The sequence below is a fragment of the Merops nubicus genome, unplaced genomic scaffold (genome assembly GCF_000691845.1).
Source record: "Merops nubicus isolate BGI_N331 unplaced genomic scaffold, ASM69184v1 scaffold49494, whole genome shotgun sequence".
In the NCBI taxonomy this organism is placed as follows: domain Eukaryota; kingdom Metazoa; phylum Chordata; class Aves; order Coraciiformes; family Meropidae; genus Merops; species Merops nubicus.
Window position 1 is genome coordinate 1 of NW_008605840.1, and position 26,792 is coordinate 26,792.

The 26,792-nt window shown below is 42.4% G+C and overlaps 2 protein-coding genes across 2 annotated transcripts in view; one reads left to right on the forward strand and one right to left on the reverse strand.

Annotated features, from left to right (window-relative positions):
* Positions 1 to 8: 8 nt before the first annotated feature.
* Positions 9 to 365, forward strand: LOC103772125 (ankyrin repeat domain-containing protein 9-like; the record flags this gene model as incomplete). Its single annotated transcript, XM_008939442.1, has 1 exon — positions 9 to 365. A coding segment is annotated over one exon (357 nt), but the record flags the coding sequence as incomplete, so codon positions are not given.
* An 18,249-nt stretch (positions 366 to 18,614) lies between these two features.
* Positions 18,615 to 26,792, reverse strand: part of TECPR2 (tectonin beta-propeller repeat containing 2) — a 36,676-nt gene continuing 28,498 nt past the window's right edge. The window contains exons 17-19 of the mRNA XM_008939441.1: positions 20,749 to 20,890; positions 19,416 to 19,565; positions 18,615 to 19,146 (exon numbers count right to left, since the gene is read on the reverse strand). Of these exons, the coding sequence (XP_008937689.1) occupies positions 18,989 to 19,146; positions 19,416 to 19,565; positions 20,749 to 20,890 (450 nt within the window). The 3' untranslated portion in view covers positions 18,615 to 18,988. The remainder of the gene's footprint in view (positions 19,147 to 19,415; positions 19,566 to 20,748; positions 20,891 to 26,792) is intronic.

Consider the following 26,792-nt stretch of genomic DNA (forward strand, 5'->3'; position numbering starts at 1 on the left):
CGTCGCCCTGCCTGCGGGACGGGGCCGGGAACACCCCCCTCGACACCCTGCTCCAGCAGATTGCCCACGTGCCCGCAGCGAACATGCGTGCCAAGCTCCTCTGCCTCGACTGCCTCTTCTTCTTCGTGCCTCAGGAACTCCAGTTTGCAATGAAACAGCAACTGTTGGACAACCGGCAGCGGTGGCAGGACCTCCTGGGGGAGAACAGGTTTCAGTGCCTGGTGGGCTTGGCTCCCCCCTCCCTGTTTGTCAGAGCCATGCGTGTCTTGATTAGGACCATTTCACCTGAGCATTTCCCAGAGGCTCTGGACAATCTGCCTCTGCCTCATTTTCTAAAGCCTTTGGACCTGAAATTGGAGAGCTAGAGGGGTGACAGGAGAGCTTCCCGCTCACCGGACAGAAGTAGACTGTTGTGCTAAAAATGTATTCCTATATGAAGCTGCTAATGCAGTGGACAAATATCCGTTTTAATTAGAACTGTACTTTTAAAAAGAACTGTAACTGGCACTTTACAATATATTTTATTTAAAGACCCTTGTGGTGAGGTGAGGTCCGCACTGCATTTTATAGAAACATTCTATGGCATGTACAAATGAGGATATGTGGGAGAAGATATTTGTAAATATATTTGAATAAATCAGTGGCAGATGTCATCAAAATACAAACCGAGTGACTGAAACCCCTGAAGTGGCACGTGCCCTGGAAAAGCGTGCATGGGGTGTGTGTGGGGGGGCGTATCTTTTCATTAGGATTTCCCTGTTACATAAGCCTTGCAGTCCTGGAACAGGATGACTCCTTTTTTTACAGCTCTTCTAATTCATCTTGGCAGGGATGTGGGTTTTTTTTTTAAAGGCACAGATGAAAACTTTTGTCTTGTACACAACGCTGAAGAGAAGCTACATACTATGAAAACATCCCTAAACGAGGCTGTCAGGGATGTGCTGCTGAATAAATCATATTTTAAAATCTGCATAAATAACAAGTTGGTTTCCTTGCAAAGTTCTGTCTGTTCCCCTTGGAGAGCTTGTTGAGGTGCTTGTTGTCAGGCAGAGAAGAGTAGGAGTACGCACACTGCTCTGACCAAAAATGCTCCTGAGGTGCAGGAGGGAGGAATGGACCCTGCACCCCTCTGTGATGGGTGCAGTGAGCACCGTGCATGAGGGCCAACTGACTTGTGCCTGCCCTCTGCTATGCCCAGGGCCATTTATACAGGTATGGCAATGGCCCAGGACCCTAAAGTAGCTTTTTCTGGTGGATTTTGGCCCCTCCGTCACCAATCCCCAGGAGGATGTGAGGGCCTAGGTTCCACTGAGAGAGCTGGGGCAGTTTTGGTGTGCACTCTGGGTACCTGAGGAGTAGCTTAGATACCCAGCTATCCCTTCTGAGGTGTTCCAGGGTACAGAAAACACCTTCGCTGCTGCTCCAGATCAAAAGGCCTTTTAGGGATAAGGTCCTGACTCCAACACATGATTAGACACATCAAAGTCCTGAGCAAAGGGTACAGCTTCAGTTCTTTGCTCCGCAACCTTTACTCCACAGCACGCTGGGCAGCCTTCCCTGTAAAACTGGCACTGCCCCTGCCTGCTCTGTGGGGAGCGAGCTGCGCCGGCTCCACCAGCATTGCAATGATTGAAATCTCCTAGGCCACAGCACTGCAGCTTTGCCTCCGTTCTTGGAAGCCGTCAGTGAAACTGTAGGATTTTGTTTCAGTGCTTAAATTTGTAGCCGGGGGTTGTTTGCCACTTGAACTATTTCAGCACAGTTGTTCCCTTTGGGGTCATCAAGGCCCTGATGTGCTCAGAGGAGGCCATGTTCAAGGCACAAATTTCTTTATTTGTGAATTAATTTTGGTTAGGAAAAAAAGCACCAGAGAATGAGGCACTGTAAGCTGTTCATGCTTCTGCAGAACAGAGTGGTATTTAATCTAAAATAATCTCCAAACTGCACGCACAATGAACGATAAAATGTACTTCTGAAATCTGAGATGCAACAGCAAGAAGATTGCTATTCTTAGACTGATGGCACTGAAAATGTTTCCTAGAAGAGCAAATGTTCCTTTTTCCCAAGAAACGAAGCTTATAGATGCTCCAAGTAATTACCATGAGAAATTTACTTCCCTTGCTAGAAAACATAGAACACTTATAAAGGTTCTCTTCAGTTACCTTGTAAACAATAAAAATACAGAAATCTAAAGAAATAATTCCTCACTTGACTACTTAAAAAAAAAAAGAAAAATCTGTGTTGCTAAATTCTTGAGTAAATGTTCCCCATTGCTTCTGTAGTAATGGCGTGGAAGCACCTTCCAAAATGGACAAGAAGTAAAGCAATCAGGTCTAACTTGCACGTGGAAAAGTTTTCCAAGCTGGGGGAAGAGACAGAGCTGGGGGTTGGAGGAAAGGTTTATCAGCCTTGCTGACAAAGACATCATGGGATTCAGCAGTAAGGAGTTGGTCAGTTGAACTGAGCGCTGGAAGACGCTCCTGCTCCCAAGCTGTGAGGGTAATTACACGTTGGAACAGCATGACAGGCTGGGCAGGACATCCTGCACCTTCAAATGAGCCCGCTAACAAAAGAAGAATTCAAGGCCAAAGCTGCCTCTGTGATTCTCTACAGCCCTCCCACCAGCTCTTGGGTAACTCACTCCAGCAGATAGAAAGGGTCCCTTCATGCGTTGTGATGAATCCAAAGTCAGCTAACTGCTGTGCCCCCCTGTTATTCTAGGACAGAAGTCAAGCCTGTTGCTGAGCCCATGCTGGGATTACTCTGCTAAAGGTCCTTGATGGACCTCACTGTGTGTGGCTTGTTGGTATGTCTGAGCTGCTTAATCTGGAGAGGCCAAGAGGAACTGCAAGCAAACTACACCCATGACTACACAGATTACTCACCCAACTGGGTCCAGGCTTGTTTTTCAAATACAGTCACATCTTGGAAAAAGGCTGGGGCTTCTCAGCTTTGGAAACAGAAGTCCTTTGTTTATAGAGCAAGCAACAGTGGCATCAGCTTTCCTCAGACTGACTTGCCAGCATGTCTCTGTCCTCTGGCACCTTTGGAGCACAGTGGAGTGCAGACTTCACAGCCCATTCAGTTCTCCATCTCCTGGCGAAGGCTGCCAGCAAAAATGCCAGTTAGTGCCAGTTGCAACACCATTGCCAAGCTTAATAATGCAAACGTGGACAGCCTTTATGTCTCTGCAGAAGAGGACTGCCAGTCCTAGAGTCAGAGAGCTGGCCACAATGGTGCGGGAAAGAAGATTCAGCAAGTCCTAACACCACAAGAGCACAGGGGTAAGGATGAGTACTTAAAAGCCTCTGTCTCACCTGCACAGGTTAATCTAGTCACAAAAGGCAAATTACTCATCTGTAGGAAATGCTTTCAAAAGCATACAAGGCAGTACAGAGAGCCAGCATTCCTGAAAAGCTTGGTTAAAGCCAGTTCCTCTAGCAAACTACTTCCTATCATGAAAAAGTGATGAAATATAATAAATGTTTTCCATGTATTGCTCAAGCACTTTCAAACCAAAATATTCTACTCACAGTCTAGGACAAAGTGAGTTTATTTGCTGTGACAGGTGAAAAAGGCCAGAAAGACTTTCCTTGGAAAGCAAGAGGAAGAGAAGTACCACCAGCTTACTTTTATTTTTGACTCTCTGCAATTGACTCTTCTCTGCATCTCCCTTAAATATTTTGGAGTCACAAAGTTTATCCTGTCTAGAGTCTGCTGATGGAGCTGAAGTCTATTGTAATTTTGAGTAACAAATTTAAAAGATGGATTTGGGATCTTAAACAGCCTTCTTCTACCCAAAATATTAAGTAATTGAAGAACTTAAATTGACATGAAAACAAAACTAGGTGGTTTATATAGTCTAAAAAAATCCCTTACTGTAACATTTGTCTCAATCTTGCTCTCTGACATATGGTCCTGCCACAAAAGCTGCATCCTTGTTCTTGCCATGGTCACAGCCTGGGGTGAGCACTGCCAGAGGTGGGCACCCTAAATTTTGCAGAAGGTGCAGACAGTAAGCACACCTGAAAATCACTCACTTCATGAATATGCTTAACATTCAGCACCACACAAGCGTATCTGCTGTGAAAGGGTAAGGGCTTCAGAGGGAGAGAAATGGGGCTGTTAAAGAACATGCTCCTCTGTGGACAAGTGCTGCAAACTAAGGCAGGCATTCAGCAAAGGAAAAAGGAAGAGAGCAAGACCTGCCAGGAGAGGAGGCCTTGGCTATAGCTAGGGCTGCAATTACAGGCTGGTTTGAAAATGAAGTTGGAAATAGCCAGGACAAAGAGCCAGCACAGAGGCATGAAAAGACAGAGACTAGAAACAGGCCAGGGTGCCAAGTTCATTTCCTAATCCCTATTTGTCCTCTGTCTGGTGTTCAAGTCATATGGGTTTTTGATTTGCAGTATAATGAATCTATTTGCATCAGCACATCACTGTGCATTGCATCACCCCATCTTCAGATCGATGCTCCCAACAAAGGCAAACAAGGCACCCAGGCCATGTGCCTAATATTTAAACAGCACTGTAAATCCTTGCAAACCAGCTTTCATAACACCTATGCTAATAACAGCACTCCCATCACTGGCTGGTGTCAGCACCTGTCTGAGGTTAGATCACCATTAATTCCAAGCATGGCTTCAGTGATCTTTACCTACCATGAGTGAAAAAAAAAACTCTGCCTATTACTTGCTCAGACCACGTCAAACCATCCTCTTTTACCATACAAAAGAACCACATCTATGGTGTTGCAAGGCTGCTGCTTGCACTGATTTACTCCCCATCTTGCCACCAAGCAGATACATGTGCACGTGTAGCACAAGAATGAAAGGGGCAGAGGTCTCTTGCAAAACTTAACTTAGCAGTCATAGCAGAAAACAAAAATACAGTTTGCAAAAGCACCAGAGACCCCTTACTACTGCTAAAAGAAACAGATCCAAGTTCATCTGGGATTAAAAAGGTTCCTCCACTCGCCCTGATGACCTCTGGAAGGACCGGTATCTCTTTGCTTAGTGGCTTTGTTGATAAGTGGAAAGACCATGTAAGTCAAAAAAGCAATTCTTTAGAAGCCTCAGATGATGAGAAACTCATCAAGTTTAGGAATTACTGCTCAAGTCATAAGAGTCTAAACTGTGTATGACACAGGCCAGCAGTTCCCATGTTGGGCCCAGCACATCTGATTAACTTGCAGCATCTACTTGAAGTCCAACCTTATTTTAGAGATTTTTAATCAGGGAAGCATCTAAGGCTGAGGAACCTGTGGCTGAGCCAAGCAAAGGTTACATCCACACCACCTCAATCTCTCATCTGTCTCTAAACCACATAATATCCCCTGCCATCAACTCTGCCTCTTTCTTCCATAGGAAAAATTAATCACTTCCCAATGCAAACACAAGAATGGATCTGGAGTCAGCGAAAGAAGGAGGCAGAGACCCACTTCAGAGAAGCAGGGAAGGCAGAAAGGGACTATGATCTGTCCCAAGCTTGGGCTTCAACTGTGCAACAAAGTTTCAGGAAGAGTCTGAGCCACTAAGTCAGGACTCTGGGTGAGCTCCAGTCACAACAGCCATTGCAAGGTTATGTTCCTCACACTACAAATCTAATGGCACAGTGCAAATCAACCCTTCACCTTCAGGAAAGCATATTAGACCCAAAAAATTCAATTCCCAAATTCAGACCTGATGCAGCCTGTTCTGAGCCATGGCAAGACACCTGCATGCCTGGGATACGAGGGGAGACCATAGGCCAGAGTCCCCTTCCTTGCACTCCCCACCCGAGGCAAACACAAGGGCAGGAGGCTCCAGGGATCTCACCAGGGAGGTGAGTAAGGCATTGGGGCCAGCCAAGCCCTTCCCTAAGGGTCCTCTGTAGAAAGCAATGGAAGGAGGCCAAGAGAAGAGAGAGGCTTCCAGGCAGACAGCACTTGGCTGTACGCCTCAGCCAGGACACGGAGCAGCTTCCAGCTCCAAGGACAGCATCCTCCTGGCCACTTGGCTCCCCAGTTCCTCCACTACTCACAACCAGTGCCACGGCTCCTCTCCTACAGCCTCAAGGCTGCAAGGGAGAATTGTCCATCCTCCCACACCAGTCATCAGGCAGCCCCATCTTCTCTTTCAGCCAGCAAAGCTCCCCTGCCCAAAGCTGTCCCTTTGCTCCTTTGTTCCAGCCTTAGTGATAATTAGTATTTTGATGTAAGGGTGGGGGTTTTTTTGGCATCATGCTCTTAATATTCAGGCTTTATTTTATAATCATTAGGGTTCTTCTTTTTAATGGTGCAAGTAAATTATAGTAAACACATTATACTACACCACATTCATATTTTTAATGTGGTGTCATTTCCTGCCAATGTTGTGAGGCAGCATTTTAGAGCAAAACCTAAAAGAATTGGTAATTTCTACCTCACAGCAAAAGAGGCAATGAAGTTCCATGAGGAGCTGAGTTTTTTTAATGTCCTTTCCTCCAAAACCACTTGCTCTCCTGCTCTCTCCCACTCCTGCATCAAGGAAAGCTATTGATTGTTAGTGACTCAAAGTGACCAGTCAAAAGGACACGGGCTCTCAAACTGATTTCAGTCCTTTGTTACTGACATGCACAGACAGGGCTACGGCCAAAAAAAGTCTTGAACTACTAATGGAGGTGACTCGAGTGACTGCTTGCAGACCAATTCTGTGAGGAGAGGGGCACGTCACTTCTTTCAGTTACAAGGCATTTGCAGGCTTGCCCAGCAGGAGGGATGCTGGAACATCGAGGACCACAGAGCTTGGGAAAAGTACTGAGTGCCATAGGGCCACAGCCATCTGACAAAGCCACTGCAGAGCTCTCAGTGCTAGCAAGAGGAAATGCTCGCGTGCCAGCAGGAACTCAGGAGCACTCCCTCAGGTTTGCCTCCTCCTTCAGATGCTCAAGGTTTGACTCAGCTTAGCTGCCACCTCATCTTCCCTGCCAGGAGCAGCACGAGGGCTGTGGTTAGACTGAGAACGCCCTGGCAGAAAAACACCTTCTGAGACAGCCCTGAGGTAAGAGCTGCTGGGAGGGCAGACCAGGTGAGTCACTCACCGGAGTCACTTGTCCAGCAGAATATTTTGAAGGATAAAACCAGAGAAATACCAGCTGCACAGCTAAGGCAGTGTATGTATCAGTCAGGTTGCTTTCACTACTGAGAACATCAGCTGTGGTGTGGGAGCTCTGTAGAATGTGCTGGCCAGAGATGGCCAGTTCACATCCAGCAACATCATTGCAACCTTCATGGTGGGTCAGCGAGCCATCACCCCATCAGCCAGGGCTGTGCTATCAAGCTCTAGCTGAAAGACTCAAGGTGTATATCCTTGTAACCCTTTGCTCCACTCAGTTTGGTCTCCCAGGAGACTGTGGCCTCTCCTGAGGGTTGTCCTCCCAGGTTGGGTGTGCAGCAGGAGGCATTCCACCCTCAATTCCTTCTGCCAGGAATAAAGCCCCTGCCCCCAGCACAGCCTGTCCTGAGACTCCTGTCTGCCCCTGGCCCCTTCCAGCACTGCTTACAGCCTCGCTCTTAGGGTGCAGGGGCAGCACAGCAGCAGCATGACAGTGGGAGAAGAGCATGGCCAGCCTCCAGGCTGTCCTTCACTGCTGAAGAGACTTGGCAAGTCCTGGCTGCCCCCTGAGATCAGGCGCCCGGGGAAGCACCGGGGGGTTGGGAGGACAGCACGGCCAAGCAGACGGGGGGCCAAGCACCACAAGACTCGTGTCCCGAGTGCTGTGAGAAGCTGAGGCTGCAGTTCCTGGGCGGCACACAGCCCGCGGCGCCCGCTGAGACACGCCCCGCAGCACCCCCGCGCTGCCCCACCGCGAGGGAAGGGCCGCCTCACAGCTGAGCGGCACGGCCCCTACATCCCACCTTCTGAGCTCCAGCCTTCTCTCAAGCAATATCAGCAAATACCCTTGTCACCAGAGGTCTCTGGCGCAATACTGCCTTGCAGTGGCCTTTAACTCCTCGGGTCTCCCAGGCACTCCCCCAGCAAAGGCCAGCGAGCAGCAGACCTGTCCTGCAGTACTCCACGCTGCACCTGCATACAGCCTTTTGGCTTGTACAAGCCACAGAGTCACCAGGCACGTTTCTCTACTGCACAGCTAAGCTTGCTGAGGCCAAAAAGAGAACCACAATCCTCTCCAGGGATTCTCAACCTTTCCTTCACCGTGGACCCCCTTTAAATACCTTTTGTGGCTGCTGACCACCAAGACTTAATTCAGAATTTAAAGCGCTAGACTGCATCAAATATTTATTTCAATTTTCCCATGAAGGGTCTTCAAAATTGGAGAGAAGGGGAACTGCACTTTCAGAGCACCTTCTGTGGATATTTCTATGATCCTGTCTTCCTCTTCAGGCCAGACCAAATGTTTCCAGGCTGGATGTTCCTCATCCCTGCTTTAAGCCTTCACAACCCCCAGTGATGACATCAGAGCTCCCCAGGGGCCCACCAACCACAGGTTGAGAACCACAATCCTCTATGCTCTGCTCAAACAGCAGGCCTCTGATGTGTTCCCATCCTCTTTCCACTTTTGCTCTATGATGTGAGGAGAAAAAAGGGGGAGTGAATTGCCTTGCTGCCTCTGCTAGTGAGGGAGTAACTTTCCAAGCTACAGGCAGGCAGAAAAGGGGAGGAGTAACACAGAGCTTGGCTCTGCCCACCCCCACTCAAAAGGAAAAGCTCTGCTTAGCAAATGCTGTGCCTTTCACAGAGTGCTAAGCAGCACTGAGCACTCTCTTTGGGAGGGAGAAAGTCCCAGCTGGCAGTCTGGATCTGCATCTATTCACCTTTTTAGCATTTGCAGTTCATGCATGGGGAAGTGGCACTGTACTGTACCAAACCAAGGATACAAAGCTGGGAGGGTATTCGGAAGTCTTTTGTTCCAAAATCAAAAGAAGCCTTTCCTGCCTCTTGCTTGGGATTTGATGCTTTAGAAACTGGTTGCTCAGATACCAAACAAATCTTGTGTAGACTCCCTATTAAAACAAAAGCATAGAAATTTATGCAACCAAATCACTGCTTTGGACTGTGACCTTACCAGGCCCTATTCATTAATTAGGCTACAGTGAAACTTCACTCAGATCCAAACCTGACACTGATGCAGCTGACTCTGTAGGAGACACTCTTCCTGTTGGGACACATACCACACATGCCGTTTTAATGCGATCTTGATCGCAAGCAGCCTTGATGACCTAGGCATTAAATATAGTGTGGCAGAAAGATAAGTGTTCTCCCTCTTCATTAGCTGGTGTCTGTGAAGAAAAAAAAGCCAGTTTGCCTATCTGAACAGATGGCTTTTAGCTCAGCTAGCAAAAGGGCTGCATGCAATGTGATAGGAAGTCTTGAGCTCAGAGCCTGTGGAGAACCTGTATTCTTTGGGGCATCAGAACATGAAACTAGCACAATGATTATGATATTTCTGCTTGCCCTCCTAGTACCCCAGCCTCTAAAATGGGAAAACATAATTCCTTATTTGCTTGCTGCCCACTTTCCTATTCCTGTAGGAGGTACTTGGCCTGACCATCATGCTACTGTCAAACCCATATCCTCATTGTAAACCCCAAACCTGACACCCTGCTGAACTTCTGGTTAGCAAGGGTCACCCCACCATGCCCAACAGTCAGGTTTACTCCTTTCTGAGCAGTGTCTGGAAACTGCTCCCAAGCACAGTAAAACTCAGCAGAAAACCTTCAATGCCCCTTTTCTTGTTAGCCTGCTCTCCTCCTTCATCTGCCTACAAGTAAACAGAAGTTTACTGCTGATCATCCCTTTGAATTTCTTTGTTTTTCTTCCACCACAAGAAAACATGGAGAAATACATGAGGTGGCTGATTTTTGGTGCAAATTACCAGGTAATAAGTAAAAGGGTTACACTACACAGCTCAAGCCTGTTGAAGACAAAGGCTGATATTAAATGTGACCATCCACTTCTGGAAGGATTACCTCTGGGGAGAAAGATTATTGAAAACCGCACCTAGAGCTTGACAAAAATAGATTTACTACCTAAGTCTAACTGTGTTCCTTTTATCAATCTGCCCTATCTGTAATGTCAAATCATCAGTGGTCAAATGAATTATTCTCTTCTTATGCTCTTGATGTACTGATTCTGAAAATAAACCCAAACAAACCTGCGCTTATGTTGCAGCTGTTACAGGGATGTTACATGTACTGCTAAGCCAGCTGATTGCTTTTGTGCCTCCTCTACAATAAACAACACTGTTTTCACACAGGCCATCAATAAGCCCTGAATGTTCACGGATAAACCAAAATAGCGGGAGGACTGATTTACAGAATGCGGAGTGTCCACAGCACCAAACGACATCAGTGGAAGAGGTACACGTGTTCCACATCTTCAAAAGCCCTGACTTTCTGCTAATGCCATTCAGATGTACCAAACAGAACACAGAAGGACATAAGAGTACTTAAAGAAGTGAAAATAAGGTAACTCCACTGACATAAAAGCATCAAGCAAAGCAGGAAAACATGAAATGTCTCCGGCAGATGTTCTTATCCATTTATATCATTATGGGGATTGCTCCTGTTTGTCCAGCCTTAACTGCTTCATAGAATGGGACTCCCACCATTTCCTGACAGCAGCACAACACAATAAGCATTATCGTGAGGAAATGTTTCCTGCCATTAAACCCGATTCTCCTTTCCTCATTCTTCCTTCACAGGTCAGAATTATTTTCTTCAACATTCCCCAAAACCATCACTTTACCTCTACTCACTCTAGCAGAAATGAATTAAGGCAGGCACTGCTTAAAGCCTCTCTGATTTTTATTCCTGTCACCACTCCCCAGGTCATTACTGTTGCTCAGTTCATTATTAGTACTGGTTTTCGTGCTCCCAGCTGTTCATAGTAACCCAGACAGGAATACATCAATATCAGAAGGAAACAAAACTACATTATCACTATACAAAGTGAGAGAGCTTCACCCCAGACCAGGATCAAAACTGCAAGTATTATACAAAACCTGTTACACAGGTCTCCCTATGACTTGAATACCTTTTGAAAAGGTATGTTCCTGTTTCTCAACCAGAGGCACAGAATGGCTTCCAAAGATACTCCTTACTTATCTGGACTGCAACAGAGACACTGTCATCAACAAAGAAAAAAAAAAAGATGGTTCCTTCCCCAACTGTCACCCATGTTAAAACTTGAGCCTGTCTTCCTTGGCAGTGACTCCTAAATACTAGTCTATCACTTCATACAAAATAGTTGCTTTTATTTTGCAAAATCACTTGCCTGGGGTGGCTTCCAAAAACATCCCTTCCTTGGCTGAACAGAAGCAGTCTTGCTTCTAGAGGTGTCACATGGTGAAGCCTTAGATCCTACTAATAATACTCCTAAAGCCATATCCAGATCCATTGTAGTGAAAGCTTTGCCATGGATTTATATAAGACTAAATACGAAAGGCATGTATTCCAATATTCCCTTCTTCCCTGGATGTGGTTTCACAAAATAATTTTTCAAAATAATCAAAAGATCATTTTTTTCCTAGTCACCACGGTACGGTTATAACTGTTACCAGTATTGCTTGAGCTTAACTTGACAACTAAATTCAGATACTGCAAATATGCCATTGAGAAAACAGCGAAATATAAGCCAAGAGATCAACAATACCAATGCTAATAAACTAACTAATTTTCAATAGTTGTCAGATTAGTTATTCTTTTTGGGAAAGCAAGAATATGTACACACTTGTACTGCAGCAGTGTTTCTCAAACAATACGCCATCAGGCGCTGACAAGTGGACCATATTTGGCTTACAGAAGGGTACAACTTCTGCAGTGCTTTTAATAAAAAGCTTGATGGAAAAAGCACAGGAAAATCTGCAAGAAAGTTTTAGTGGTGACCCAGGTCAATCCACTCAAGGGTTTGGGGAATCACTATTTTCAATTAACTTACTCTCTCCAAGTTGGTACTTGAAAACTAACAGAGATCAGTAATGAAAGATGAGAATTTTGAATGCAGAAAGCAAACAGGATAATGATACACAAATTATCTGGGTACACAGAGACAGGTCTAATTGTTGAGTTCATTAGACAATGGGTTTCAAAAATACCCAGCTCAAGCTGAAAGTCACCATGATCCATTAAGGTCCTCAAAAAATTGCAGATGGTAGATACAAGAGCTGTGCTACTCCCACAATGTTCTTTAAATTAAAAACTGCATGAAATTCAGCATGAAGAAAGAACGACAGAAGCTTCATTTGTAACAATTGTTCAATGATGTGATTTATATCTGCGTTACGCTGACATGTTCCACCTCAGCTGACTTCAGGAACTGTAGTAGGGAACCCTAGACCTAAAGCAAGAATCCTTAGAGACAGATGCAAGAAACCACACGTTTGCTGAGATCTGCAGAAGACCCCTATTATCCACACCACAGAAGCTGGCAAAACTCACAAGGTAGGGAATCATATGGAGGCTATCGCCCTATCTGTGCTGCCTAGAACAAAGGGCTATGAGAGAACTGAACATATGCACTGAAGTCTAGCTCTTAGCCCTACAGTTCTGCAGAGACAATATTCTTCTTTAGGTCTCTGAAGCTGACAGCAAGGTAAACACCAACCTGCTCCTAAAACTGACTTTAAGAAATCACTGGGTGTATGACTGCGAAACTTAGGGACTGAATGAGACATGGCCTTTTAAGTGAAAGCTGAGCTCACCTTGCTCAGTATGCTTTGAAAACTCATCTGGCAAGTTACAGCACCTCTTGCCCATTAAAGCAAAAACAACCAACCATCTGTCACCTTCCATCTTGAAAGGCTTCTATTAAAATCAGGTTTAAGAAGTTACCATATTACAAGCAGCCAGCAATGGTGAAAAAACATGCTGCAAAGGACTGTGGACAAGGTTAAAGGTAACACAAAAACCTGCTCGCTTTAACTTTGGTTTTAATAAAATAGCAACGCTTAAGTAGAAGGAGCTGTTTTACTACTTCCCTGGACCTCTCCTCTTGTCCTACAGCCATTAGAAGTGGCAAGATGGGGAAGAAGGAAAGAAGGTGACAAACACTTAGAACTGCCTCTACACAGTTGTCCTCCCAGGAGTGCTCTAAATTGGCACCATGTAACCATGTAGTTGTGCACAGAAAGATAGAAGACAGACCACACCACTAAGGACAGGACAGTATGAAAAGAAGTCAGCAGGCCTTAAAAGCAACAGGGTTCAGCTCTCCAATGTATCTGTTCTCAGTACAGACAAACATGTATGCCAGATTTTTTTTTGTTGTTTTAAACACACACCCCATGCTGGCAGTATTTTAAGTAACCAGCTAATTAGGCCTGAAGCCCAACAGATCTCCTACACAAGTACCTATGGCATCAACACTGAAATTTAACAAGGTCAGCATTATTATTACAGCAATTACAAAGTGAATTAACAGTGCTAAACCTGTTATTTCAAAGTGTTACACTGATCATTTACCACGTTCTCCATAACTTAAAAGGACTTTCACCAGAGCAGCATGGAATGAAGTGCAGATCCATCGCCTCACATGCTTGTTACTCCCAGTGTGGAGTGCTGGGTGTGGCTCACCAAGGGAACAGACTCTAGTCCATCTGTTAAGGCAGAGAACGGATTTAGCAAGAAAAGCGTGGGAGCTGAGCAAGTAAAAATCTCAGTCATCCTAGCAATTATTCTACTTACTTTGCACTTCCCATGATCAGCTGCCTGGTCTGTCCCCTATAACAACCAGGGATTGTGGGTTTTCTTGCTGGCAGTTGCATATTTCCCCCTGCAGATCAAGCAAATTCATTCTTTTTTTGTCCACCCTCCTGCTGCGTAGCCAGGCACGTGTGCCAGGCAGTCAGCCGGGGGCTTCCCTGGAACTTTCCTCCCAGTCCTTTTCCTGGGAGAGGCCTAATTAGCTTGATATTTAACCAGACTCAGGGAAGCTTTGCTAAATTCATCTAATTCATGGTTAGGCAAAACACAGCACTGTAACAACTTCAGCGAGGAGTCATCTGTCGAGTATCCTCATTTTGTGCTTTAACTGACATAACATCTATGCCCCTTCATCATCCTGCATACTAGATACCTGTGCTTGCTCGTAACAGAGAGCTCCTGGCAAACACTCAGCACCTTCATCAGACTACATGTCCACCAAAGCACACAGTCAACTTCTGCAAATTCAAGATGCTAAGTACAGGACATTAATGCCATTCTGTACATATCTTTAGGTATATTTTCTCTGGATATGAGATTCAAAGCACCAGTGCTGTAAACCAAAGTCTTCCTTCATGTCTATTTGCCATAAGTGAATCTCAGCTGAGATTATGAGAAAGGTCTATTAAAAAAGAGAAATCATGGGTTTCTTCTACATTGCACAGAAACAGTGAATAAGGTTGAACATATTGATTCATAACTACAGCTCCACACAGAGCTGTTTGGTTGTGCACTATTAGGTGCTCCTACTAGAGAATCACAGGCTATAAAAATCAATGTATTTTAGCCATTCCTGAGGGCTAAGACAGAAAGGGCATTTTTCAGTTTGGATTATTTAGTATTTTTTGGTATACAACTGCATTAGCTTTTAGAGAACAGAAATTGAAGCTTTTATGTATGTGTATACAAAAAGCCCACACTCGATAAGAACGTGAAGTTTCTCAAACAGATCCTTACTTTTTCAACAGCCTTACCCCCCCACCACCACTAATGTCAAACAAGATTTTAACTTTCTGGCTAATCTAACAACTTTAATAGACCTATTCAAATAGATTTTGAGTCAGATAATATCAAAGACCAAAGGAATCATAATGGCAATTTCACCTAGCTTCCCATATGACACCAGTCACAGCATTATCTACATGTCCTGCACTGAACCCAAAACCACACTATCTTGATTTCAGGTGATGAGAAATCCATACCTGTTTATGTGATAAACTTAGATATTGCCATTCAGCAGGCTAGGGAGATAATTTCATCTAGTCAGACATTTTAATCTTTATTGGTGGTGCTCTGGCTGTAATAATTCATAAAAGATAATGACTGCAACCCCACTTTCACTTTCCAGTAATTAAAATCTTGTCCTCTATGTTACAAGTTCTCTTCTGTTGTGCTGATGTGAGAGTGGTTATTTTTAACTACATTAACTGATTATCAAACAATCAGGGTGATCTACTTTGTCTGGCAAGGGATACATCAGCTTTCTTTGCTGGCTACTTGCCACCATAGTACTATTGCCAACATGCAGCTTTCACTTCCAGGAAGGCCGCAAAAGGAATAAAGCCTGCACCTCACATTTTATAGCTAGAAATCCTCTACCCAGATCTGCATGGATGGATATTCCAGATTCATCTACCCCTGATGGTAGGGGTGGGACGTGGACAGGGCTGGTTAGTGTAAAAACTGAAGACCAGAGATTTTTCACCAGGGTAATGAGGCAATCTCTGTATCTTCATATATATACGATTTATGTTTTTCTAATTGCTAATTAACAAGGCAAAACCAGAGGCATACAGGCAGTTGAATTTCAAGCATTTACACCCAGAACAGCATTTACTGAAAAGTTGTCTCAAGATTGTTCCTTGAAATCTACCCAGAATTCTAGCAGAAACAACTACCAACAGCTCACTCATGAAAGGGAGTTCTAAGAGAGAAGCAAAAAGATAAGTCAGAATGCCAGGCTAGTCTGAAATAATCCACAAGTGCCTTTGAGATACTTGGTAGGACCCATCTATTGAAAAGTAATGTAGAGGAGTTACAGGGTTCAGATCTGATGTCCACATGCGTGTGGGGGAGAAGAGGGGATTCCTGTCTAGTGCATCAGAGACACTCTGTACAGGTACGAAGAGTTGGAATAAAAGTGACTCTTTGTACCTGTATAAATAAAGCTATGTTTAGACAATGACTCAAGTCCATACTTAAGTGTTCCTTATTATTATTTTCTTAGTGGTAGCAGTGTTTCCTGACAACAGGTCTGCTATCTTACTTAAGCAATTAATATATTTTCTTCGACACTCAATAGTTAAAGATTGTCTTTGTACTGTTTAACACGATCCTTTTCCTTTTTACTGATGCAAGACAAAGAAAACCAAGTTACTTCAATATCTAAGACAGGTGTTTCCCACCAACTCGTCACAGCCATCTGAACTTCCTTAAGCTGTGACATAAGGATTACTCCTGCAAAACAGCAAGGGGCTGGTGCTGTAAGGAGACTAACACTTCCCTGCAGGAGCCAGCAGAAGCAGACGAACCAGTTTCCCAAGATAAAAGCTATGATAATTAGCAAGGACATTGCCATCTGAATCTGAACAGGATTCCTACGGCTGGAAGTGGGTTTCAGTGTCTGAAATGTCATTAATCATTGCTATGCTTTCTTGTATGAAGTGACCCAAGTTGCAACTCTGGCAGGAAACAGTTCTCCCCTCTGGGAAGTGCAGCCAAGGTGCTCTCTTGAAGCCCCAGCTGCAGTTCCAGTTAGAGGCCAGAAACACAGGAAGTCTTCAGATGAGCTCAGATATTTTAAAATGCAGGGAAGGGTGCAGTTACAGCACGTGATACAGTCACCTATTTTCTGCTTGGCTGTTTTCTAGCTGTGACTGAACATGCATGGTCTTCCCTGAAAGCCAAAATATTTAACACGCAAGTGCAATGTGTGTTTAGCGTGTAAGGAAAGAAACTTGTTTACTTCTATTACAGCAAGACAATCTTAATATGTAGAGGATAAGCTTAATATTAAAATATTAGAAGTGTTTAATTGTCTTTGCTTGGAAGATGACCATTTTGCAGGTTTGTAACAATTGAAAAATATATGAAATAATCTTTACAATATCCAAGTCCTTACGCTGTCATTGCTGTATTGTCCGGGCTAACAGTAGGGGAGGGGTTTCATAAGCACGCCTGTCTTCTGCATCAAGACAATTTCCAGACACAGAGAATTCTCCTCTTGTGAATCATACAACAGATGAGTCTTGCCACAGTAATTTATTTCTTAAAAATCTAGTTTATTGCACTTGTCTCAAAGCACAAACAAAACCAAAAAACTAAATACAGAAATAAAAATAAAAACCTCATCCTAATTTCATTAAAACTACTCTAAAAAGTAGTCTGATAAGAGCTCGACACCAATTTAATATAGCATAGCAAAGTACAGTATTATACAGGAAATAAACAACTAGCAAGTTCAAGCCATTACTAAGATGACTTTGAAAAATGTAATACAAAATTACTATTAAATAATGCCATTGTACTTTAGCATCTGGTGGTTGGCAGGGCACAGAGAAGTACTCATGTCCCTTCTCCAAAGTGATTGACTCAGGAGCTGCCTCAAAATACTTTTAAGCTGAATTTTAGCTTCTTTGGGGTCCTCAAGATACCAAACTGTATTTGCATAAAACAGACTGGGTTACTTCAGAAGCTGATTCCATTACAATCCACTGCCAGACAAGCTAAAAAATCCCTCTGGGGTAATCTCCATATACGGATGAGATAGCAATGAAGCAAACATATCGTCTGTAAAAGGGCAACAAACCTCTCCCCTCTGTAGGACTGAAAGATCAGACTGAGGACTGACAGCCAATATCACAAGTGGTACTAAAAAAAAGTGACATAACTTGGTTCTCTCTCCACCGATTCACATTCTCACCTTGCACCGTGTTTGTTCCAAGTTTAGTGCAGTACATGCACAACTTACTCTGAAAGAGAACAGAGGTTAAAAAGAAAACACATCCTTTTCTGCATGTATTACGTCCTCCAAACAGAAACATCCCCACTTTTCAACTCCTGGCCTTTTCTGAAGCTGGCTCTTTTACAGTATTGGTTAGCAGCTGTTTTAAACGTTCTGAATGATTTATAAGCTTAGAACAAACACAAAATAACTCCTCCCCCTACATAGTGAACTCAAGTTCTCTCATCTACAGTTCTATTGCTTAAAAAAAGATGAGGTATCTTTCAAAGAAGATTTTGTTTAAGGAAAAATAAACTGCAATGATTATCTTAGGTTAATTCCCAGTTCATCACATACCTCTGCTGCAAGATCTGTTAAGACACTTCGATATTTAGCTAACATAGCTAAAATTCAGAATATTGTTAAGTATTTTCTCACAATATCATAATTTTTAATGGGATATATAGGTAATTCTATCAATTACCGTTTTTTCTTTTAATAAATCTAAGTTTGGTACTCAAAACAATTTGAGTCCAAATGTTAAAGCACTGGCTGGAGGCACAAATACAGCACAACAGGAATTATGAAAGCTGCCTTGTAATCACAAATCCAACATGCAACTTCTTCCTATTCCAAAGTGGGACTTACCCCAAAACTCTGTCAGCTTCCTGATGCCTGTGTGAAATGGGCAAAAGTCCCGCTGATATTAGGCATAACCCAAACTTCTCCCTTGTGAATGACGCCAAATTATGAACCAAATATTTAGAAATGGAAGGTTAGTATAGCCTTATAGATATTTATACGGAAATGGATCAAACTAAGTTCAACACCAATGCTGCATAATCACAATGATCTGAGATCTTACTAAGAAATACTTTGCCATATTTTCTTCCACACCGCAAGTGAAAATAATTCTAAATATATGTACAACAGTTGGAGAGAGTTCCCATCAGTTTGGAATTCCAAGTACAGGAAGAAACTGAGCAATGCTTAATGTTTCTGCTGTAGAGAAATATTTAATGCAACAGAATTCCTTCTCAAAGTAAGTACACGTGTAGTAGTGTGCATGCTGTTGTGAAATAGTCTCTTTCATTGCTAGTAAGATTAACTTAAAGAGTTCCCAAAGGAGCTTCTACAGTAGTATGGTATAACAATTGCAGTATGCCACACCTAAAGGGTCTCCGAAGAGATAATGGAACACATATCAGAACTCACAGCTTGAGGGCTATTTAACAGGTCATTTTTTCAATACAAAAGTGCTAATATCACAGGTCCAATATTAGTGGCTTTTAGATCCAATGTTCTGTACATACAACACAGAAATGCTGTCCTGTTTTTAAACTGCTTCACAAGCTTGAGAGACTTCATATCACTTCCCATTCATCTTCAAAATCATCAGGATGAAGCAGAACAGAAGTGTCATTAGTTTTCTGCAAACTATGGGAATGGCTAAAGGTCTTAGTGAGGCGCTGGAGAAGGGATCCTGAAGCACTGATCGCCCACAGTTCATCTAGAGGAGTCACTGCAAAGTATAAATTGTCCAACTTTTAATTAAGGTAGCAGGTTCCAATTAAAAACATCGAATAAATAACATTTGGATCTATTTTCCCAACTATAGCCTGAGAAGGTTTTTACTATGGTGATAAAAGTTTCATTCTTGCTGAAACTCTCACAGTCAAAACAGTATTTAGATTATGCTGCTCTCCTTGCATATGGTCAGCTTGAGCATCGTCACGCAGAAGTCAAAGCAGACATCACAACGTTTTGGACTGTCATGCAGAACCAACTTGCCTGTTAAACGTGAGACATTTCCAGGAATCTTCTTCCAGTAGTCTCCTGCAGGATTCTTGTCGGTGATGCCATACCGGCGAGCTACATCTCCATTTGGACAGCGTGCCCAAACGGTCCTTGTACTTATAGCCAGCTGACAAGCCTGCAAGCCTAAAGATAATGGGACATGAAGAGAGAACAATCACAGGCTTTCTTATGTACTAAATAGACTTTCAGAAAAGTTTAATAAGAGATGATGTCAAGACTGTAACAGTTTTTATGTATGAATACTAGAGAAGAACTCTCCATTACAAAAAGAAATAGCTAGTTTTCTAGGAAGCTTTCTAAGGAAGAAGACAACTTAGGACTACATTATTCCTTCCATTGACTTTAGGGGAGCTGAACAGAGTAGATACTATTCAAGTCTGAGCTTCTGGCCCCGTGCATGCAGAACATCAGAAAGCAGGCCACTTGCAGCACATGAAGCACTGGTGAACCAAAAAGCTTTTTAGTTGCAGACTTTGTACTTGCTGCATCTATGGACCATAAGGACATCACACTGTGGACAGGTTTTGCTATGTGGCCACAGCCACAAGTAACTACCAACTAGAGGATGGTCATACCCCACTTTTGGAGCCTCCGCCGTATTTTATTATCACATGGGGAATAATCCAACAGTTGTAACTCCAGTTTGTCTAAAAATGTCTACTGTTACCAACATTGTGACCTCTTTTTTTCCTTTTGACAAGAAAGCAAGTTCTCTGCAACTAAGTGCCATGCATTTAATGCAGTGGAAAACTTTTTTTATATAAGTTTTTAATAAAAACTTAATTTTATTACAGGCAAGGCAAAAATGTAATTATGTAATCTAGAATGCATCCAGCACACAGGATTAATAGAAAGATGTGCAAAATAGCATTAGGGTTTTGTTAGCCACATCTAGATAGGAACCTCATGTTGTAACACATTTAAATACAAAACTCCCCACAGCACAATAGTCCCCTATTGCTTAGGAATACCGCTTCAGTTCTAACTGAAAGGAAACTAACATTTATTAATTCTGTGGCAGAACCCTAAAGTAACACCCAACAGAAATTCATCCAAAGAAATCAGATTTCTCTTCAGTCAACTACTTAAGCATTTTTTTTTCAGTAAAACCAAGGTCTTCCTTAAAAGAAAAACCTTATCAAATGCTTTACTATGATCCTATAAATAAGCACACGATTCCTGAGAAAAATATTTTATGTAAGCATTGCTATCGAATGTAAAAAGCAACAGGAAAAACCAACAAAAAAACTAACAAAAAATGAGAAAAACTACAGAAACAACATGGAACTGATGCATTGATTTTTACCTGGTACATGTTCCCAGTCAGTGCCTACAGGCATTTCATCTGTAATTCCAACTCGTACGTGGACATTCCATTTGCTATCAATTGCCCACAACATCTGGTCATTTGGACTTGAATGAATGCTGACCAAGTTGATTCCTACTGGCTATAAAAATTAAGCACAGTATTTAAACTTTGTACTGCTGTATCTTTGTACTATTGTATCATGTGCTCTTCATAGAAGTATGAAAGACAAGTAAAATATTTACCAGACACTAAATACAGGAAGAAATGTAACTGACATTTTATTTGTTGTTGTACAAAATTACTCATTTTCCAAAAAGTCAATCCCTTCCTAAGAAAAGGAACATGAATGAATGTCACCCAAAGTTACTGATAAAGTTATTAATATTTCATGTTCAGCACCCGAGTCTAATAATATTACTATTTGCTTAACCACTGTTATTCCAGTTGGGTTCAGGTTCAAATGCAAGTTGAAAAGGGAATCCCTCCACTGAAATGCACAAAGTGCAGGATTTTCCCCTTGCCTTCCTGGAAGTTTTCCTAGCATAACTAACTCTGCACTTGATTTCTAAATATATAGAAGGGGTACATTTTTACACTCTGAATGTCTCCCCTTTGCAATGAAATGGTGCTCTGCCTTCTTCCCTGTACTCCATTCTACAATATGCTTGTGGAGCTTAGTGCAGACCACTACAGTACTGGAGCAGCCACGCCTGCAGGAGAGGGTCCACAACAAACCCAACACACTTCCCATTCTGCTCCCAGGCATGTCCTTACCCTTGCTGCTCCCATAAAGACTTGCCTTAACTACCGTTCAAAATCAGCATTACTGACCACAACACTTTAGGGACATCATTAACATAATGATTTTGTAGCAAAATGTATCAGCCAACAGGTTTACTGAATGCAAATATCCTGCAAAATATGCCCTTTAAATAAAAGGCAAATAAGAACAAGGAAAAAAAAAAAAGTCCTTCTCCACATCAGCCTAATAAAGCCACTGAAGAAGACAGTAAGATGCCCTGAAATGCAACACCACCTCACAAAGAAGCTCTGCATTTCCTGCTTTAGCCTCCTAGGCATAAGCTGAATTTCCAATGGGATAAATGGAAGAGCAAGCAGCTCTCTACATGCATAAATCTAGGTATACAGAAGCATATTCTGCATGTGTATATAAGCACACAGCAGAGTCTCAGATGGGCATTCTGTTTACACAACAGATACTGCTTTGGTTTTACTTTTAAAATTCTGGGGTTACCATGTGTCTGTCTGGCTATAACCAAGTTTGACTTGTATCACTGAATCAATCCTGACTATTCAGGTTTCAAGGCCTTTGACAGATTATCTTGCCATGTTTGTGCTCTCACTAGGTAACCTGTCCTCCACTGGATGCTTGAGGCTGGTAGATGCTTGATGAAGTGTTTACCTCCGATCACAATAAATTCATAATGGCTTCTGTTTGAACACTTGCAGGAAGACACTAATTGTCTTCAAGAGCATTGACTACATAGAATATGTAACAGCCTAGCTACTTAACATTTGGAATTAAACTATTGTACTGCAAAAAAAAACTAAACTAAACCAAATCAAAACCAACCAATAAATCACAACAGAACCGAAACACCCCAAAGCCCCACACAACCCTCCCCTCTGGTCTTGTTGCCTCTTCACTAGAAGTGATCCTTACTCCTCACCCTGTTTCTGTTTCTCCACTCCATTTTTATTTGCTTCTTGCTATGGCTGCTTTGGCTCTGACTCCTCCTTGTTTCACTCTGCTCACCTCCTCACCTCATGGGGTATGCCTCGCCCCTGGGCGGCTTCCAGTTTCATCACATCCCTCTCCATATTTCTGCTGTTGTAATCCCATGTTTTAACGTAAAGGAGCTGTGCAATTAATAGCTTGTGCAGACTACATATAACAGATCTTTGCCCTGTTTTCTTTTTCTTTAAATCCACTTATCTACTTCTTTCTGCAATGTTGTTCTAACCACAGTCACCTCTTCCCCATGTCCTTCATACCACAAATTGCCAGTGTATCTGCCTGTGCTCCTGCACTGCTAAACACTCACGTTCCAATGACAGTCCTTCACAAACTGTGCCAAACAGCTTGGTGTGACCCTTGTTAATGAACTGTTAGGATTTGTGCACCTTGCTCTCCACTCTTCCATGTCAGGATCCCATTCCTCTCTTCCGCTCTCATTTATCTAGAAAAAAATTCCCTGAACAAGAACTGGAGGAGTGTTTCCGTTCAGAAAGACTTACTGCTTACACTTAGTACCTAAGCCTGTGCATTACTACAGATTTATAGGGGAAGCTAAGAAAAGCAGAAAAAAACACCCCAAAGGAGTAGCGTGAAAGGAGCTGCATTACACCTAGCTAGATTGCTTCAAATATCACCCCAGGTTGAAGTATAATCAAAGCAATTACCTCTACTCTCCTCTGCAGCACCAACGTATCTAAGAAACAAATGGCAATTATCAAGTTCAAAGTAAAACTTCTACAAGCTTGGGCAAAAATTCTCCTCATTCTTTGTTTTTCTAAGCGAGCTCCTGTTTCCTCCTTAGGTTTCCCTACCTCTGGATATTTCACTTTCAGCTTCTCTTCCCTTTTCAGGCTACTTAGCTCCTTTGGATAAACTCGTATCAATAAAACAGTTCTCCTGCTTGCTCTCATTATCAAGGATCCAGGCAGTAATACACTGACGGCAGCACCTGATGCTCTGAGCAGAACCCCCCACTCCAGCACAGCAGCTTTCTGCTGTGGGTCACCCAGCGGCTGCCCCAACTGGCAGCATGGCCGGGGACCCGACTGCAGACAGCAGCCTTGGGCACAGGACAGTGCCAAGGCATTGAGAGGCAAGTACAGGCAATTCTTACAGCCTGTTGCAGAGGTTTTACCTCTGTTGTCATGGAGTTTTGTTTGGTTTTTAACCCAGAAACCATTCATCTACCACTAAAAGGTATTCTCATGGCTATCACAGTAGGGTGGATAAAATTAATTTAAAAATTTCTTGACATACTGTATCTTTTTTTTTTTAACAGTTATACTGACAACATCTCAGATAACCCTCATTTTCACTGAGCTTTAGTTACCACAAGCATGCTTTTGAGTATTTTATCATCTAACAAGAAACAGATCTCTACAGCTGCACTTAAAGATTAAATAAGTTTTCTCACATCAGTAAAAGAGAGATATCTGTGCAAATTTATAAATCTGCTGATAATATTTCAAAGACTGATAACCATGAAAATCAACAAATTATTTCAGTGTAGCCTTTTCTCAGCTGGTTTAACTTCCAATAGCATTCATGAGATTTTTCACCTTAACTGTGAAGTATGTCATATTTGTAATTTACTAATGAGTTTGGAATTTTTAAGAGTTTCTCATCCTTCCTCCTCAGATGTTCATACACCAAACTCTGTTCATAGGTTTATCCACAATACTCATCATGGTGAGAGGTTTACTTGTTATGGAGCACTAATAGATTCAGTGTTATCTTATAAAGCATGGTGGAACACTGTTTCCCTTTGACTTGTGCTGCCAAAAATTTCTGAACTCAAAAAATTCTCAGGAGACAACGGTTTTAGCCAAGAACAGAATGCAGATCTTCTTGCCCTCCAGTCTTCTATCTCAGCTACAAAAATCCCAGTCGCTCTCTGTCTTTTGATATTGAGGATTTCCCATTAAAACCACAGACTGCAACACATGCCAACTATGCACTTTTCAACATTTAAGATTATGTACTAAAAGATGTGAATCTCTTTATTTTCTGCTATCAATAAAAACAACGAAAAATAGTTTGCTAGTATCCCACATGTCTGACAAGAAAACAATGCTGATAAAATTAAGTAAACCTAAAGGAAGCATTTAACTAATTGTTAAATGATCTCAAGAAATAGTGTCTATGCTGAGCATTTATGTTATGAAGTTGCCCAGTAGTTTTTATAATTCTGTGCAAGTCATTTCCCTTTTTTCTACAAAGCAGACAAATAAGCTTCAGTGTAAGAACTTCATTTAAACAACAGGATCAAACAAAATTCAAAGTAAAAACTAATGTGCCCCTCCAACCCCCTCACCCCACCTCCCCTGACTCAAAAATTTTGTCTTATTATAACTACTTCAGTCATGGCTGAATCACAAAAAAATGCTTCAACTTCCTTGTCAAGGAGAAAAAGGACAAACACACATGCACAGAAGAGAAGCATCAGAATATTCGTCACATCACTTCAGGAGCACAGAGCCCATGTATCTGCAGACCTTCACTGTCTCTGTTCTGCTGCAAATATCCAAGATGAGGAAGACCAAACAGAACTCTTGCAGTTTGTTCAAGCCAAATCCTTTTTATAACAGATTGGTGGCTGCAAGCAGCACAAATGTCCTCCTCACCTTCAAAACACAAATCAGAACCACCTTTAGCTGGTCCAGGCCAGGCTGTCAGAAGGTCAGATCAGAGATACTTCTTACATTGTTGAACATTATCTGTGTATCAGAGTAGTCTGACTCTTTTCATGGCTAACAGACCTCCAAACCCCACTAACTGGTGTAACAAACTCTCCTAAGAAAGGCCTGTCTGCATATGATTTTCTGAGATCCATTTGAATGAAGTTTGTAAAGCACTTTGAACATCACAGTTATCAAAAAAGCACGAGCAACGTAAGAGAAGTGACCAGAATGTTTTGCATTCAGACTTTTAAGCAGAACAGCTTGCTAAAGTAAGTGCCTCTTTTTTCTCTGCATAGAAGTTCAAGGCAATATACAAGAGCAGGAAAGATAAATCTATGTTTAGTATTCCTGGAAACCACGTGCTCTTCAGTAATGCTGCCATTGAATTGTCAGAGAAAGATTATTATTTATTGACTGAAAAACTGGAGTACTATTTTCCTCAGAAGTCTTAGAAAAACAACATGACCCTTTCCCCCACTTTCTGCCTTTAGTGAATAAACAGATGAAGGCCGTAGCTGGTTATCTCCAGTCTGTGTCTAGCAGAAATGGGAAGAAGAGGCAAAGCCAAGGAATCAATTCCTTGACCTCCCCTTTATCAGCTAAGTTTTTTATTGCAAGGGCTTTGCTTGCAGAAACATGGGAAAGACGACAACATATGGCATCAAAACTTAGAAAAGTCATTCCAAAATCATGAGACTATTCACCACGATAAAGCTCAAAAGAACCATAAGATACTTAAAAAAATATGTAGTACATCTGGTCCTCACAAGCAATTAAAAAAAAATAATTAAAATTTAATGCAAGCACTTGAAAAATCATACAAGCTACAGGCCTAGTCAGGTTTGTCCAATTGTTTTCTGGTCACAAAAGATTAGAAACTGTAGTGTAGGAGATAATCTGTCTGTAATTAGCACTACAGGTATTTTTAATAATATACTGAAAACCTGAACTATTAAGACAAGAACAACTAAGTTTCTACATAAACATATGTAAAGTAAATGCTATGTGCAACAACTTCCCATGAAACGTAATTCAGCATGAGGTAATAAAAACTTTGTATAAGCAAAGCTCTGAGTAACCAAGGTTGGTTTTTTTTATTCCTTTTAAAAACAGATATTTAACGAGCAACAGTAGTGCAGACCAGGCTGTCCACGAGTTGCCTTCCCAGGTAGCTGGAGGGCTGGGTTCTGGTGTCTCTTCTGCTCACATGGCCCTTCGTACAAAACTGCCAAATGCTCTGGTCTGTAGGAAGACCCTGTCTACTGAATGCATGTAGTGAAGCTAAGAAGTGAGCAGATGAGGTTGATCTGTACATTCTAGTAAATGGATTATCTGTCTGGGAGGCAGTGACCTCATTTGCTGTCTGCAAAGAGAGGCTGTCAGCCCCTCATCTGCTTACAACATCATCATACAATATGGAGACAGTAGTACACCAAGGCAATGTATTAGGGGCCTCCAAGCTCCTAATTCAAGGTCTCAGATGCCCATCAGTTATCCCACGGTGTCTCTACTCAGTGCAGATTTGTTGGCTCACTAAAGTTCTCTTCACTGACCGTACACCCTGAGCTTAGCACCCACCTCTAATGCCCTGATTTATTTCA